General features: G+C 44.1%; 1 protein-coding gene across 12 annotated transcripts in view; it reads right to left on the reverse strand.

The window, feature by feature from the left end:
* The window catches only part of TRIM67 (tripartite motif containing 67), a 31,678-nt gene extending 14,069 nt beyond the window's left edge, over positions 1 to 17,609 (reverse strand). For 7 of the 12 annotated variants that reach the window (XM_048938160.1, XM_048938155.1, XM_048938159.1 and 4 more), the window contains exons 1-6: positions 17,484 to 17,609; positions 16,707 to 17,387; positions 10,487 to 10,582; positions 6,948 to 7,070; positions 5,662 to 5,772; positions 3,467 to 3,620 (exon numbers count right to left, since the gene is read on the reverse strand). In XM_048938160.1, the coding sequence (XP_048794117.1) occupies positions 3,467 to 3,620; positions 5,662 to 5,772; positions 6,948 to 7,070; positions 10,487 to 10,582; positions 16,707 to 17,387; positions 17,484 to 17,609 (1,291 nt within the window). Of the gene's footprint in view, positions 1 to 3,460; positions 3,621 to 5,661; positions 5,773 to 6,947; positions 7,071 to 10,486; positions 10,583 to 16,706 lie in introns of all 12 variants that reach the window. The other 5 variants (XM_048938161.1, XM_048938163.1, XM_048938158.1 and 2 more) reach the window with 4 other exon arrangements.
* Positions 17,610 to 17,950: the final 341 nt, after the last annotated feature.

A 17,950-nucleotide genomic window follows, 5' to 3' on the forward strand; every position in this document is an offset into this window, starting at 1 on the left:
AAATGATCCATGCAAGTGCACTGAGGTTGAATGAGGCCAGAGTTTGAAAAAAAAATTTAGAAATTCAGTCATGCACTAAGCATCAATAACAGTATTACTGACCTTGGTTCACAAAGCATTTGTCATGAAACATCCTGCAGCTGGGAAAGCTGCACTGACCTTGTTCTATTCGGCTCTCCCCAGAATCCCTTTACAGATGTTCTCTGATGTCTGTAGTGCATCTACTCTTGACAGATCAATCTGTACAGCGAGTTTATAACACTCCCCACTCACCACCAAGTGTTTGGCAAAGAGTGATGACACGTGGGTGTGCTAAGATTGGAGTAGGTAAGATTGGAGAAGGAGGAGCAGAGGTGAAGAGACAGATCTTTTTGTGTGTGAAGCTGGAGGCTCAGAAGTCCCAGAGATTTTGCTGCAGCACCCTGCAACACCAGCTCTTCTCACTGCAAAGTGATTCTCCTAGTGGAGAATCCCCCTACTCCAATGCTTCCTTTGTATTATCTGTATTTTGAGATGCAAGACCACTAATGCATAAGAAGATAACACAACATTGGTTGATGTCCATAGAGGTAAATATGTCCAAAAGGATGCCAATGGATGTAAATTTCAGGAACAAAAATGTCAACACATCAGACTGAGTAATTCAAATAGATTTCTAGTCATAAGCTGGAAAATATAAATACATCCATATGTACTAAATTGTCCTTGGTACCTATGGATGTTGGCTCTGGACTAGTCAGTGGCTTGTGCTGCTCAGGGACATGGAGGTGCAAAAGGAAATAACACAGTCCCTTATGCCTCTGCAGCAATGGTAAAGGAAAAACAACACAAAGATGTGAGAGATGACACCAACCTTTGTGGTGTGTCATCCAGAGGGACCTAGAGAGGCTCAAGCAGTGGGCTTAGGTGGTTCAACAAATCCAAGCATAAGGCCTTGGGTGATGACAACCACCACTACCAGTACAAGCTGGGGAACAGAAGGATAGAACACAGCCCTGCCAAAAAAGGATGTGAAAGTACTGGTGGATGGCAAACTGGACATGATCCAGCAATGCGCCCTCGTAGCTCAGAAAGCCAACCATATCCTGGGCTGTATCAAAAGAAGTGTGGCCAGTAGGATAAGGGAGATCTTGCCACTCTACTGTGCACTGGTGAGACGTCATCTGGAGTACTGCATCCAGATGTGGAGTCCTCAATACAGGAGAGACGTGAACCTGATGGAGTGCCTTCAGAGCAAGGCCACAAAAACGATCCAAGAAACGGAACACCTCTTCTACTAGAACAGGGTGAGAAAGCTGCAGCTGTTCAACCTGGAGAAGAGAAAGTTCTAGGGAAACATCATAGCAGATTTTCAGTATCTAAAGAGGAGATTATAAAGAAGAAGGGGACAGAGTCTTTAGTAGTGTCTGTTGTGATAGGACTAGGGGAAATGGTTTTAAACTAAAAGAGGAGAGATTTAGATTGTACATAAGGAAGACTTTTTTTATGATAAGGATGATGAGGCACTGGAATAGGTTACCCAGAGAGGTAGAGGGAGCCCTCTCCTTGAAGACATTCAAGGTCAAGCTGGAGGAGGCTCTAAGCAACCTGACCTAGCTGCATATGTACCTGTTCATTGCAGAGGAATTGGTCTAGATGACTTTTAAAGGTCTTTTCCAACTCAAATGATTCTGTTTCTATGATTCTATAAATGGCATTTCCACTGCTGTTTGCAGTATCTGCAGCCAGGCTTGGCCTTCATGTGCACCAGCTTGTGACAAAACTGGTGGGACATGAAGCGTATTCCCTGGTCATTGCCAAGATAGCCCCAGGAAAAGCCCTTTCTGAGGGCTAACTCTTTAAGTGCCACTGGGAGCAATACTCAACCTGGTCTGTAACCTCTCTGCAGGTTTGAGCAGAAGCTGTCCAGTCCTGTCCTCTGCGTCTCAGGCTACGTCTAGCTCTGTGCAAGAGCTTAACTGTGATTCTACATCAAATGGGGATGTCAACAGACTGCAGCAGCTCTCATAGAGCTCCAGTGAATCTGGCTCAATTAAAATCTCTAAGTCCTCCAGCTTACTGACAGATAAACATCCAAAAGCCAAATGCCTAAGCTGTTCTCACCTCAAGTGACCTGTGGTTAATTAGCAACTTAAGTGGATAGTTTAGCTAAATTCTTTATATGTTTGGGAGGGAGAGTGGTGCAAGATTAGTATTAAATATATTTAATAATAAATATGGCCAGCATTAGATATAAACTGATTTAAACAGATAAATGCAGAGAGTATTTGGGGAAGTTTTATCAGTATTACTCAGTCTCTCGTCTGCTTTTCAGAGGAGCAGCTCTCAGACAGTTTTTGACAAACTTCTTTAGCACAGGCTGTTTCTGTGGAGGTGCAGGCCACTCCTAGTGAGCAGACTGTGGCCTTTAGCTGTTTACCCATTGTTTCTCCATACATTTACCTGCCAAGTGATCCACCCTAATTACTCCATCTTGAGAATCACGTGTCCAGAATTAGGCCCAGAGAGAACAGATAAACTGAGCACAAATCCTTATACTTATTTAGAGAAAAAAACAACAAGAACAGCAAAAGCTGATATACAAAACACCACATCCAACATCACAACATGAATGCCCTTAACTCATTCATTAACTTCTGAAAGCCTCTACTCTATCATCTACTCACATAACTAAGGCTTGAATCACCACAGAGTGAAGATCATGGCATGATTCCCAGGGATCACAATAGGTTTAACATCTAGATAGTTTATGTATCTCTCTAATCTACTCTGTATAAACCAAGTACATTACAAGCATGTGATTGTTAATATATATTTTTTTTGCCCTTAGCATCTGCTGTTTATCAGCTTCTGCTTTTAAATAATTTCCTTTACCTCCTTTTCCTTTTTCTGTGTCCCTCAGGATGATTCTGACGCCTGGAATCGAGGAACAGTATAGCAATTGGACTACCTTCCTTCTGTCTCCCAATTTTATTTTAATCATGACACAGTTTTCATACATGGGTTTATAGGGCTTATTTCCCTATAGTGCTTATTTCCCTATTCCAGCATATGTGTGCTGAGGGAAATATTTATTTACTACTTTAACTGTTCCTGATAAGATGGGGATGACCAGCATTTCAATTGGCTGTGTTCAACCTACTGAATGCTGTAAAATGGAGTAAAGTTTCACGCATCTAGATTCTTCTTAATCAAAGATAAATTTTTCACAGTAGGACTTTCTGTTATCTCCTCAAATATTTAACTAGCCCTGGCATCACTTGTCAAGGTCACTGCATACCAGGTAAGTACACCATTTTAGGAAATACCCAATAACCTGAATTTGCTTGAAAACTTTTTAAAAATACCCAGAAATCTCAAGCCATTTCTCTTTCCTTCCTCTGCACCTCCCTTCTCCCCAGCACAATTTCAACACTGGCATGAAAAAAAAAAAAAAAAAAAAAAAATCAGAAGAGCTCACCCCTACATTTCATCTGGATAAAATCCAGCTGATGAATGGCTTGCAGTAAGGGTTCACTATCCAGCGTCAGGTCAAACTCAGCAGACACTTTTGGCTCCAAGGCTCCTTTGACCCACTGTTCCTGAGATACCTGGACACGTTTGATTAAAGCATCTGAAATCTGAAAGAGACCATCAAGCTTTTGATGAAACTACGGATGCAGAAGCACATCAGCAGACATGAGAAGTGACAGAACAGCTGTGAGATGCAGCACAAAAGAAACAGGAGTACGACAGCATGAGAGTTGAGATGGGATCCTGTAATTCTGAAGGGAGTTCCATTTATGTTATATCCTTTGGTCTCCTCCTTTCAAAAAACATTCTCATCTTAGAGTACAAAAATAAAAACTGCATTTGTAAAGGCCATTAGTATTGTTACAGATCACATCTCTGAATGCCTCGTCACTTCAGAATTCTGTTCTGATCTGCACTGTATGGCTCTGCTCTCCTGTTCAAACAGCCAGTTGCTTAAAGTGAGGCTGACATGTCAGAGGGTCTCTCCATTTAGAAGAGATGATTCAGTTGAAAGAAATACAAAAATCAAATGGGAAAGAAGGTGTTTATTTCTCACAATAAGGGAGATAGGTTGTCACACAGATTTCCTAAGAACACGATGGACTCACTATCATTACATCAAAAACAGTTTTGTGTTTAAATCTTTGTTCTTGCTCAGCCTATAGTCACTTAGGCCACAAGTCAGAATAAGATGATCACAATGTCCTCTGTAAGTGAGATCTTGTCTCCACACAAATCAATGAACTCAACCTCCTTGAGTTCAGTTATGCCATTTGAGTACCTGCAATCCTTTTGAGTGACATTCCTGTCAATCAAAGAGAGTAAAATTTTTTGGATAGGTCAGAGTGGGTTTTCCTTTATTGTAGGAGTTCAGATATCCTTCCTCACTACTGTCACTGGAAGATCCTTCTGTCTGGACTCCTGTACCAGAAAGTCCCAGCCACTCTGTGTGGTAAGGAGGAGCCTTCCTGTAACCCTGGAGTCACTTACAGGGCTGCTGGGTCTCTTGGCTGTGTTTCTATATCCTGTCTGCAGGAGCAGTTGCTCTGAGTAATGCAGTACTTCAGTGTTTGCTGGTTACCTTGAAATTATTGTCAGATAAACCAGAAAAATGAACAGGGGAAAAAAAGAAAAAAAAAAGTACATTTTTATATGAAAGGTGAGTGCCAAGAATGAAGACCTGAAGGTTATAGGAAAAGTAAGCTAAGTGGTAAACAAAGCATCTGAAGTACCTAAGCATGTTTGTTAGACCTAAAGGCTACATTTGTCCTGTAGTATCCAGTTGACAGCCTGCTAAAATGCTGTACAGTCTCTGGGATTAATATACATCACACAGTCTTAACTCTTGTTTGAGACCAGATGTGACAGTAACCATCAATCTGGAGTGCTAATGGGTTTATGTTGGATAATTCTCATTCTGTTTTTCAGGGATACTGTGAGAGGCCTTGCATTCATGCATTCATGTGTGTGGCATGCCCTGTTTGGCTGACAGTCACATATCGGCCATTTTCTTTGGAGCCATTTCTTCTTAGGCAATTAATAAGGCAATAAAACTAATATGGCAAAATAATAATTAAGGAAAATAGTTAATAAAATGCAATTAGTTAGGCCAAGTAATTGATTGGATAACAAAACACGTATTTTTTCTCATCAATTGACCCTTTCATGACTTGCCCCATCTTCTCCCTCGTCTCAGTGATGATAACTATGAAAGACTCATCCTGCTTCCTCCCTGGGACCTGGGTTGCACAGCTCCTGCAAATGAGCCAGAGGGAGTCAGACAGCAAAGAGATACCTGTCAATCTTCCTTGATGTAGGCTTACACGGGGTCCAACCATAAAATCTCTCTCAATATATTTACAGAGGCAGACTCCAAGGGAGCTTCTACACATTTAAAAACTTTTCAGACCTTAGCACAAGCTTCCAATAAGTTGTGTGTTGCAGAAAGGATGGAGTGAAACCATAAGGTTTAATGACATTCAAATTGTAACTGGCATGATTTTTGGCTAGGCCTTATAGACGTTATCAGCAGGAATCTGTCTTAGAAGGGGAAGACACTAATTAGCAAAGCTGTATACTTCCATATTTACATGTTAAATCTTTTTATCTTAGATCTTTTTTACCCCAGTTCACCCAAAAGGAAAATACCTGTAAAAACCCAGAGGGATCATTTTCTTTGATAACTTCTAGGCAGTACTCCATAAGCCCTGTTGACTGACGTAGCTTCAGCGTACAGTGGTTTATCTGGTCCCAAACAACCTGGAAAACAGGCATCAGCACAGTTCTGATAATTGCTTCAGCTTACAGTGAAATGTATAAAATTATTTCAGAAGAGGCAACAAATGGGAGAGCGTGTAAAAGCAGTGCTTAATTTAGCTGCCATATGGCCATTGCCACAACTCCATCAGCTACGCTCGCTTGCTCTGTATTGTAAATACCGATAATTAGTTTGGCAAAATGTTGCGCACAGGGAATCTCAATTTTCAGAGCAGATTAATTGCTCAAAGCTCAGGTTTGCTGGGGGCAGAAGGAGCACATAACATATTTTTGCATTTGCAATATTCACATTTACAATTGTGCTTTCACTAAAAATTTGAGCTTTTGAAAAATCTTTGCCTTAAAAGACAAATATTACAGAGGATAACTGCAGGTTATACTCTACTATTCCCTTCACAATTCATCATCAACCCTGTTCAGCTTAAGGATGCACTGCTAGAATTAAGAATTTAAAAAGACATCTCTTTTTTTTTTCAGATTTTGGACTTTATTCTGCTGTAAATTAGGCCTAGTAGCATTGTGTTCAGTAGCACAGCTCCTCAGTTACCCCAGGATAACAGGAACAAACAGTGGGATAAGCAATACTGTTAGAATCATCTCCTTATTGTTGGCTCTTGTTAAGCATGGAGATTTCCAAACGCTGATCTCAGGTTGATTTTATTCATTGCTTTTCATGTTGTTTTTCACTTTTATATCTCCTCCTGTCTTAGATACTATTAATGTTACCCACACTGTAATACTTCAGAATCACTTATGCAGTTCCACATTTCAAGAAACTTTTTCACTTCCACTTTGTTCATCCAGTTATAGCTTTCTTTTCCTTCCTTTACAGTGTTTCTTTAATATCTTCTAAGTAGCACATGGGCATCTGGAGGCTTGCTTGAATTTTAAAGATTTGAAGAGACACCAAAATCCCCAAGGTTATACCTGAGCAGAAGTGTTTTTTGCCATTGGAAGGATCCACACATGCCTAACGTTAAGTGTACAAGCACATTTCTACTAAACCACTGAACAGAACCTGCTGAAGAACTTCAGGATTGGGTCGTTAGGAATTTGCACTGTGTAAAGGGCTGAGGACTTGACAAAATGCACGGTAATACCAGGTATCAACAGCCACACTGAGCTGTATACTTACAGCTGTTGAGAGCTGCACTTACCTTTAGTTTGTGCTCACGTTCCTTGGTCACTTTTGTGAGCAGTTTGGCCTTTTGTCGCGTTAACGCATCAACCAAGGCATCACACTGAGCAACAAGACAGGCTTCATAATCCAATCCATTCTCCTAGAAGAAGAGTCATATTCATGAAAGAAAACATGCTTTATAGCTACACTATTGTTTATTCTTGCCCATTTTTTTCCATTCAGAAACATCCTTTCAAGGCTTTATCATTCCTATTGCCTTCCTGATTTCATTACTGCTGTGTCATTAATAGCTGCATGCTATAAGATGAAACAGGAAGATGCCATGCTGCAAAGTGGGCTTCTATGAAAACCTTGTTTTACTGGCACTTTCCAGACTGCAGATGTAGTACACCATAACATAAAATCAAAACCTACTGCACACTCATACATAAGAGGAGTCTGTCCCACTCTGCATAATTAACCCATTGTAGCTCCTTTGAAATCACTAGCTAGTACTCACAGTCTTTTGTTGACACTGTGGTAAAACCCTGCTGGGCAGAGGTCAGCAAGTGTGGTGCACAACTTGTACCCCCTACAAAGCCCGGCTATCACTCAGCCCTCCATCAACTCTGATAGGGTAAATGAGGAACAAACTGTGCTACCACCAACTCCCAGTACAGCTGAAGAAATCTGGGTGAATGATACAAAAACGACTTCTGCTTGCAGGTGATAACTTTCCCTGCTTGTGGAATTGGTGCTGCAGCACCCATTTGAAGGAAAGCTCTCCCTCGCTTCATCTGTTGGTGAAGAAATCAGGAAAAAGTTTTCAAGCTCCTATTACCACAAGATGCTCTGCTGTCCTATCAGCTTTACTCACAGTTCCCAAATCATGGAAAAAAAAAAGAAAAAGAAAAAAAAGACTTTAAACATCTGCTTAAGGAGAAGCATGTCAGTGGAAAGCCATCACACATCTCTAATTCGTTACTGTTTCTCAACTCCTTTGTTTATGCCGCTCTTTTCTACTCCTTTGCCAGCAAGAAGGGATTGAGGAGAGACACCAGCTAGCTTGGTTACTGTATACAAGTTTATCCTAGTCACCTGCTGTTTGTATCTTTCCCTCCTCAGCTTTTATCACACCTGACTCTCTCTTAAGCTTCTTTCTATCAAGCTTCTCTTGATGTGCTGTTTTTGTATGTAGCGTGAGTCTGTACATGGCAGTGGTGCACCATTTTTCTCTTAATTTTCTGTTCACATATTAAACAGGGTGTTTGGCAATATGCCTCTTCCAAGTGAGAAAAGATGAAATTGTTACAGCAGATGGGAAAATGTGAAAATCAGATAATGAGAGCATTAGGGAGGAGCAAGGAAACAAGAGAGGTGATGAGGAACAGGAAGTTTGTAAAAAGAGACTATCAGATGTAGAAGTGACCTCAAAAAGGTGAAGGGAAGGAAGAAGAGGAGAAAGCAACAGCTCTGCAAAACAGGAAAAAGGAAAAAGAGATTATGAATTTGCAATCTGCCCGGGTAAGACAAAAGCTCTGCTCCTCATAGCTCTGACATTCACAGTGAGGAGATAAAGAGTGCGGATGGCTAAGTGGTTTGGAATGCACTGAAACAAGATAATAAAATGTATGTGTGACTCATTCCTTTGTGTAAAAATTAATTTATAAGGCATTTTTGCTGAGAAGTAAGTGTCTGTATGTATGCGTGAGGCTACCACCAGAAAACACCTATTAGAAATAACCTGCAGATATATAGAGATAACCTGAGATATATGGTTCTGGGTATGAATCTACATGTATAAATGTTTATCTGTCCCCATGCCAACATCAAAAACAAAACAAAACAACAACAACAACAACAAAAAAAAAACAACAATCCAAGAACTATTCTTTGGTCCAACAGCCAAAAGGTACAGATCAGCTCATGACATTTCTAAAACCCTTCCCCTAAACAAAGTGACTGCACTAAACCTGCCCAATGGGAACAATCCCTGTACCAATTCCTTCACCTGGAAAGAGTGCAATTTCTCATGAGACAAAATGATGCCAAGGAGCTCCACAGGAGCCAGACAGTGTGAGTGATTGTCACTTAGCACCCAGAGTAACACCCTAGTCTTGTTTCACTTGGGCATACATATGCAGCTTTGTGTGCTGCTTTGCACACAATTTGCCAGTGATTTTATTGAAACACATTAAGAGATTTTACATCGTAGTCATAAATAGTCATAATAGACCACCTTTGGGTTTTAAGAGGGGGAAAAAATATTTAATGGAGCTAGGTGAATCAAGGAAAGAGTGGCAACAAGCTATTGCTTTAGATGAGTCATTGCAGCCCAGAAATAGCTGCCAGTATGCACAGGAAGCTGCCGGTATGCTTAGAGGTGTCCATCCTTCCTGGACAATGAAAGAAGCCCAGGTGACTAGGCTAGATGGGCTGTTTAACTTTCAGATACCAAAGGTCAGCTGAGAAAAACCTCAATGTGTTCAAAACACAGCACATTACAGGCACCACCCAGTGTCTTCACACTGGTTTCTTTCAGCTAGATGTACCCTTTTTTTTACCAGGTTCTTCATCTTTCTTTGTTCTCTTCCCCACCATGCTGCAGAAGGCAGAGAGGGTGTGTGATTGTACTGCTCTGTGGCAATCTGAGAGCTTTGGCAGCACTTGCAGTACAAATCCATAATTTGCAGTGTTAAGCGACATTTTTGAAATGATTTAATCCTAAACCAAACACAGATTGTTTAAATTCTGCTTTGGCTTTCTGTTAGCAACAGAAATAAGACTTGCTTGTTGATGAAAGAAGAGCACGCATATCGTAGAGCAGACAATGTGACTGCAGATAGGAAGTATCTCCTTCCAGACACCACAAAGCTCAGAGCACAGCAGCACGTCTGCAGCCCCACTCTGCATGGCAAGAAGGGAGTTGAGGACCATATGACCTCCAGCACTGATTAGAGTGCAAATCTGGTTGGAAACAGAACTTGCTTCCTTTGGGGTTTGTGCCCTCAATTACTGCACTCACCGTGAGCCCTGTTCTGACTGTTCAAGCTGCGCAATTGCATGCATGGAAATACTTCTCCTTTAATAAACAATCAAATTGACTTAGCAGCATGTGTTTCTTTCCTCTTTTTTGACTTCCTACAAATCGTCTCATAAACAGGTTGACTGGATTTTATCCAGCAACAAGTACATTTTTAAAAAATGCTAGATGAAAAACGATTAATAAATTCTGAGTGGGTAAAAAGGAAAATTTATCCTAAATGTCCAATTCAAGGAAGAGCCAGCAGGAAGGATGCTGAAAGCATGGCTGAGGGGTTCAATCAAATGCAAATTGACTCAGCTCTGGTGTCCAGTACTGAGTATCAGCTTCTTGCAATAAACAGCAATCCAGAAGCTAAAACAGGCTCATAGGCATTATTTGATGAGTAATTTTGCCTAGCATGCTTATATCCAAGAAAGGTTAGATGATTCCAGGAAATAGAAGAACAGTGAAGGAAACAAAGCCATCAGATAAATTATTCACTCGGTTCTATTGATTACATATCATCAAAACAGCCAACATTCTACAGTTACCTGTATCTGCTGCAATAAATTTTTCAGCTGAACCAAAAATTCTTTAGCTTCCTTTGCTTTATCTGAAACACCATTTAAAGCCTGAGACAGTTGTGCCTGCAAGAGAAAAAAAAACAAACAACAAAACAATAAAAGGAAAAATTGGAGATAAAATGTAAATATGTTTCTTACTAATCCTTGCTTTTAACAAGTAACAATGAGCTAAAAAGCTTACTTGCTGTCACACATATTCTTATACATGCAGGCTGCTTGTGCTAGAAGAGAAGAGTTAAGATTTTAATTGTAGTAAGATTTAATAAAGGAGAAATATGCATGTGGGGGCAGTTAAGTATTGTGTCTGCACATTCCCCGTTATTGCAGTGATTCTGTAAGTCAAAATACTTTTTACAAGACTACTACCCACATATATAAGGAAATAATAGTCTTACACAGATACATCTGTCGTGCTGTGAAATTCTCAAAGTGCTTTCCAAAATAGTGCTTCTCTTCATCAAAGCCTGAAATCTTTATAAGCATAGTACATTCTACTAAACCTATGACTGTAGAGATAAATCCGCGTTTTTTGACTTCACTGTTATGTCCTTTTAGGGCTTCAATTTTCCGTGCTCCAATCCAACAAATGGGTGAGTATTTCTGGAATAGCTAAAACAACCTCTTCCCCTTGCTCTTGGCAGGTGAGGGACGAGGAGTTCATTTGTTGTAAGCCCATACTGAAGACCCAGCTTCCTGTTGCTTAGCTTGCAACTGAGATCTTTACAGTGAACAAGCAGCTTCTTGAAGGACTTTCAGGGTCTGGAGAAAGGAGGAGGAACCTGAAGGTGCAGTCCTTGCACAGTTTCTTTGACTGAGACTACAGAAACCATGCTTTTCCATCCGTCAGCCCGTGGCCAGTCCAAATCCAGCATTAGGTATCTGCCAGCATAACATGGAGGGATGGGATGGACCCCAATCTGAGTGACATTGGTGATGTTTTTTGCTGTCATGCTCAACCTTTCTCACAGGGCATGCACCTAATGCTGGGCTGTGAGCTCCTATGCCAAGTCCTACTGGTTAGATTCTCTTTTCATGGGTCTGCTTCTTTGCCACAATGGCTATTTATCAGACTGCCAATGCCCAAGCATTATCCTCATCAAACAGACATTCAACTGACATAAAGAAACAGAAAATGAAGCCTCCTTGCTAAAGTCAGGTTTCCAAAAGGTTGCAGTCTCTTGACTCCATAGGAGTAGAGGGTGCCTGGAGACAGAACTTTATGCATAGGAAGGCAAAAAAGCTATGAGAATTTCTTACAGGAGACCCAACTGTAATCCACAAGTCACCACTCATTCCCTGCTTCCACCTTTTTCCTGAAGGAAAGTAAATTGTTCCACTTCTGAAAAGAGCACAGATCAATTCCTCATGCATGCAAAGTTTGGGGCTTATCTCCCACCCGAATGCCCTTAGACAGTCTCTCCTTGGACTCACTTGGGTGCTCAGGGCAAAAAGGAGCAGGACCAGCACCTCCTTGTGTGCACTGCATGCCCCAGCTCTGAGGTCACAACCCTACAGCGACGTGTGGACAGGGGGCACCAGCACACCCTTACTGGAAGCAGAACTGATTTATAAAGAATGAAGTCATATTTGTATTTTTTTCCCCTCATATTCACACAGACCTTCCTCTTTATGCCCACTAGTAGGCTTTCCATTAGTGCTATATTTGAAAATGAAATATGCTTTACTACAACTAATTTGTAACAAATGTAGTGGGGAGTGCAACAATTACAGTGCTAGATGCTTGAACCTTTAAAAGTCTCTTGCACAAACTTCTGCTACATCATAAAACTGTAAAGCAATTCTATTTGCTATGAAAGCTATCTGAGGCCACAAAAACAAACAATAATTCCTTAAAAGGGTCCTGTTCTCCTCCAGCACAACTGATCAGGACTTGGATCTTCTTTCTGTGGGGTGATATGTTTTCCATAATTTAAAGCCCACCCTTGCTGACTGCACTTCCCATTCCATCCACAAGGACTTTGGTTTGTCCAGTTGACGTATGACAAGGTGGAACTTGCATGTGACGAAGTAGTGGAGATGCAGAAAAAAAAAAAAGAGGGCACGTAAGCACCATGTGCTCTGTTAGTGACTGGCCCAACAAAAACATACCAGCGTTTCAAGGATTGGTCCCAACAAAAGTGAAGCTTACACTTCTCCCACATCAGCCCTTACTCTCAAATCATGCATTTCACCAGAAAGGAAGAGCCAAAAGTTACAGATGGTCATCAGGTAAAAATCCAAAATCAGAATTTTAACCAACATGCACTACTATCAACTGGTGCAGTAATGTCCGGCTCCTGGCATTCTACCATTCCAAGAGACTAGAATAGAAACTTGACAACATCATTGATCAGATGACTCTTAAGTGAATTTCTGTGCTCATTAAAAACTGTGGTTGCATTAATACGACGGCAGTGTGGAACCAGGGAGAAGATCAGATCTCTATTTATGAAACCCACTTAGCGGTAATAGCCCTGTTTTTCTAAGCATTTGTAAAAGATACCTTACAAAGCAGCGAAATCTAGTCATGCACTTCCCATTAAAACCAAACAGAACTACATGACTAAGCCCTCAATAAACCAACCAAACCATAAAAAATGCCCTGCACACTCAGAGTGATCTCGCATGCTGCTGAATATTCACTTGAAGCCAAACTGAAATGTTACGAGCTCCACTGACTACAACAATTAATGACTCCTGACAAGCAGTATTCTACCTACAGTTATCTTTACTTCAATACTAGTTTTTCAAGAAAAAAAGCAAAGATTCTGGAGGTGGACACAAGGTTCCTGCTTCTATCAAAGACAGGAACAGAGAGATAATGAGGGTGAGTAATTAGATCCAGATAGGCACAGAAGACTGATGCTTCCTTTGATTTTAGAAAATGAACCAGATAATGCCAATGGCCTCTTTCAACCGAGCAGTTCATGCTCATTTAACTTGTTTTCCCTCCATCTCTCTTCAGCAGCAGATTAGCTATTGATTAGACAAGCTTATCCTGGTGCTGCAAGCTGAAAGAGCCCTCGTGTTTTTGGGAACACAACTCCTTCCTACCAGCAAATCAAAGCAGGCATGCAGACTCCAACACTTGCCTTCAGCTGCCTGCCTGCCTTTCACACACCTGTCCAGGTGAAGTTTATTTTGGCATTTCTGTACATATGAAACCAGTGTGCAGATTGTGAAAAGTATGCACCACCTGTTTTCACATCCATAGGTCAAAAGGCCTACGAACTTATATCCCTTCTTTCTGTGAAGACCTAAACCAACTTCTCTGGCAGTAGATTTGCAAAGTTTTACTTAATAACCAAAAGTTGTTGGTCCAGATAGGCAAGTAGTGTAATCGAGTGTAACAAAGACCATCTATGTCAGTGGATTTACAGCTGATTTATGCAGTTGTGGCCCTGTTTCCACCATTTCTTGTTTTACTGAAAAACTTACGTATAGCAGGGCAATGGGCAAACCTGTACCATTAACAAAGGCCAAAAATTCTTGGACAGCCATCAAGCCATTGGCACAGCTGGGAGTAAATGCCCTTCTCACTGCATGGTCTGAGACATCACACCAAAAAGTCTGTAGTTTTCTACTGTGTGTAGTTTTCTTCCCTGTGTAAGACTCAAGCAAAGGGGAAGTCAAACAATTTGAAGAGAAGGACAATGCACAAATGGAATGAAAATGGATCCTGAAGGAGAAGATGGGCAGCGATACTTGAAAAACAATTCTAGGGCCAGAAGAACGAAAATTGTTGGTTTTTAATTTTCTGTTGTGGGATGGAACTGTGAGCTGTGAGAGGAGGGGGCATGGCAGTGGAACTCTTTACAGGGGAAGAATGCTGCCCCTTCCCTTAGGATAAGATAAGCAGGTGCTTATCACCTGGTGGGGAACAGGTGCTGACCTGCCACCTGAGCAGGCTCATGGAGAATCCCTTCTACCTGCTGCTCTACCACCTCTGCCAGGCTATCTGGGGAGAACACACACAGCTTGAATTCCATTTGGCTTACCGCATGCAGTAATACTTCAGTATGAGTAACTTATGGCTTGGCCAAAGTCACTTCAGGTAATAAACCAGTAGAAATTGCTGTATGTGAGAACTATTACTTAGCGTAAGTATCTAATTCCAGAGCAATTTATCCAAATGAATGTGAGCTGATGATTTAGGCTATTTGTCTATGATTCCACTACGTTTATTTTCTGCCAAGTATATTGTTCTAGGAAAAGTAGTAGCTACAAGAGCTCAATGTCAGAGTCCCCAAATCAGTTAATTCTGAAGCTTATTTAAGCTTCCACTAGATCTTCCACCATGAGTCTATAAATCAAGAGGAATCACATTTTGTGATAACGTACTTCCAGAAAAAAAAAAAAGTGGACAAACCAACAAGCTCTTGTTCATTTTTTCAACAACAGGAAAACAGGAAAATGACTGTCAGCACACACTGACTACACCAAAGTTTATCACACTGTTCAGAAAGGCCTCAACCAATCTTAACTCAAAGTAAATTGCAACACAACACAAGCTAGTCTCTCACAGCACAGAGAACATTAACCATGTTTCAACAGTGAGCTCAGTCACTGCTCGTTTGAGTAATTCTGTACAGACCTAGATCCTGCTGTTAGCAGAAGTAGTGATGATCTGTTCCTTCTGCACTAAGAGAACAACTCCCCTACAGTCACATTAGGGAGGAGCTGGCAGAGCCTTTGGCAAAGAGCATGCAAACTCTGGCATGCATACTGAAGGACTCTCAGATCCACAAACTATCATGCTCACTCCAAGCCTCTTTTGGGAATTCTTAAAATCAAAAGTCAAAATTTTCTCTTACTAGAAGTCTTAGGCTTGTGCTCTCCCACTCTATGGCTGGAGAACAAAGAGACCATTCTTGCCTTTGTCCCCACCCATGGTTCTCCCTGGATAAGAGAATTTCTCTGGGTTTCCTATGGTGCTAACTGCAGGAGAGGAAGGGAATCCTGTGGCCAGCAAAGCGTTCTTTACATGACCTGTGGGAAAAGCCTTTTCCCTCTATCTGGAAGCTCCAAAGTACCACTGTCAGCACTGAAGATGTATATTCCCCTCTGTATGTGCATCTGTCGCAACAAATCATTTTAGAGGGTCCATCATTCTTAATAAGAATGAGCTAACATCACATACTTCTTAAACTGTTATGGTCACGTTTTGCTCTTTATTCAAATGGCTGCAAAGACTTTCGCATGGTAGGCATTGCCACATGATCCAGCAGATCTACAAAAACTGCTGCCTGTGCTGTGCAGTGGCTGCCTCTGACATGTCCCCAGGGGCCTCCAGAACTACAGAGCACCAGGGAAGGGAAGAGCAAAGCCAGAGTGCAATGCAGTGGGAATCTGGTAAAGCTGCACCTGTCCCCAGAGCCCACTCTACTGTTGTCTATTCATGTCATGAAGGTCCCTCCAACCATCCCTTCTGGCCTCTTTGGTGAAGGTTCTTCACCAAAGGGCAGTGGGCATGGAATGGGCTGCCCAAGGCAATGGTCACAGACCTAAGCACTGGTGTTCAAGGAGTGTTTGGACAACGCTCACAGATACAGGGTTTGGATTTTGGGTGGTGCTGTGTGGAGCCAGAAGCTGGGCTCAGTGATCCTGGTGGGTCCCTGCCAGCTCAGGATGCTCTGCGTTTCTATGATGCTTTGAGAACTGAGGAGAGGTGAATATCTTTCTGAGGCACAGAAGACAAAACAACATCTCTTGACAGCTCCTGTCATGCCTTCCACCTAAAAACTTTGGGTGGCTGAGGGTTACTCTCCCTCTCCCTCATTGACAGGTGGATAAGAAGTCATGGTGAAAAACATCTGTGGCAGCTCCTGTTGAGGTGAAAGGGGTGTGAGAAATGAAAGAAAGGCCACCCCTCCTCCTCCTGCTGCCCACAGGCCTGCATGGGATGGTCCAGAGCACAGCAAGGCTGGCTAAAGCCAGATGCCTGTCCAGGCCTGGTTCAGCCTGGCCAAGGTAAGGGAAGGCAGCAGCAGGAGGAGTTTGTGCAACACCACAAGACTCTGAGCAGAGACTGTGGATTAGAGAGAGCATTGAAGAGCAAAGAGTGTCGTGCAAGGAAGAAAACACCTGGGATGCTGATGGACACAGAAGTTCTGAACTGACAGTGGGGAGACAAAGTCCTGCTGGCCCCCCAGCTCCTCCTTGCCATTGGCACGTGCTTCGTGCTTACCTTGTGCTGCTTCCACACGGCGCCCAGGGCCTTGACCTCGTGCTTGCCGTGCCTGCCGTCCTCCAGGCACTGGTAACACACGGGGCTGCGGCAGCTCACGCAGTACATGCTGTAGTTCTCCAGGTCGTGCTCGGCGCACGTCGGCAGCTTACGCCCGCCGCCCGCCCCCTTCCCGCCGCCGTCCCCCCCTCCGGGTGGGCCCGGGGCCCCGGGCGGCGGTACCAGACGATGCTTGGCGAAGGGTCCGCGGGCAGGGTGACAGCGGAGCTGGCAGGCGGCGCAGTACAGTACGTCGCACTGCTCGCACAGCACGGCCGCCGGCTCGGGAGGGCTGCGGTCGCACAGCTGGCACTTGGCGGCGGCAGCGGCGGCGCGGCCCTGCTGGTAGCGCTGCACGATGGCCTCCAGCAGCCGGTTGCGCTGGAAGCCGCGGAGGCCGCGCTGGTCCAGGGAGGCGCTCCGGTGGCACTGCGGGCAGGTGAGGGACGAGCCGGCGGGGCCGGCGCCCCTCTGAGACGCCGTCGCCCCGGGGGGTGCGGGCACCAGCGGCAGCACCCGCACACCGTTGGGAGACTTCAGGCTGGGGGTGTAGGAGCCGTAGCCGCTGTCAGTTTCGCTGTGCAAGCTCAGCTTGTCCGCGTGGTCTACGCCGCCGCCCGCCGCGCACTCCGAGTCCAGCGAGGCGGCCGGCCCCGGCCCCAAGCCCGGCCCCGGCGCGGCCGCGGCGGCCGCAGGCGGCGCGGAGCCCCGCGGCTGGAGCAGGGCAGGCAGGTGCTGCTCGTTCTCCGGGGTCTGCACGGCGATGGTGCGGGCACAGGGCAGGCAGACATTGTGCGAGCAGGGCAGGATGATGGGCTCGCGGAAGAGCGAGCCGCACACCGGACACTTCAGCTCCTCTTCCATGGCCGCGGTTTCGCGTGCGCGGGCTCGGGCTCAGGCGGGCGGCGCGGGGTCGTGGCCGCCGGGCGCCTCCATCCCCCGCGGCGCCTGCGGGAGGTTCAGCACCCGGCGGGCGCGGACAGCTCCGGGCCGCCGCGGAGCCGGCGGGGTGCGGGCGCTGTCCGGGAGCCGGCGGTGCCCGGGGCGAGGGGAAGCTCCGGCCCCGCTTCCCCGCTCGGGCGGACGGGTGGAGCGCTGGGCAGGGTGCGTGGTCGTGCCGGGAGTAGTGATATATGGGCACGGGAGGCGGGGGCAGCAGGAGGAAGGGGCGGAGGGAGCCCTCTCCAGCAAATGAGGGATCGCTC

This window comes from Lagopus muta, chromosome 2 (genome assembly GCF_023343835.1).
Source record: "Lagopus muta isolate bLagMut1 chromosome 2, bLagMut1 primary, whole genome shotgun sequence".
NCBI classification, from domain to species: Eukaryota; Metazoa; Chordata; class Aves; order Galliformes; family Phasianidae; genus Lagopus; species Lagopus muta.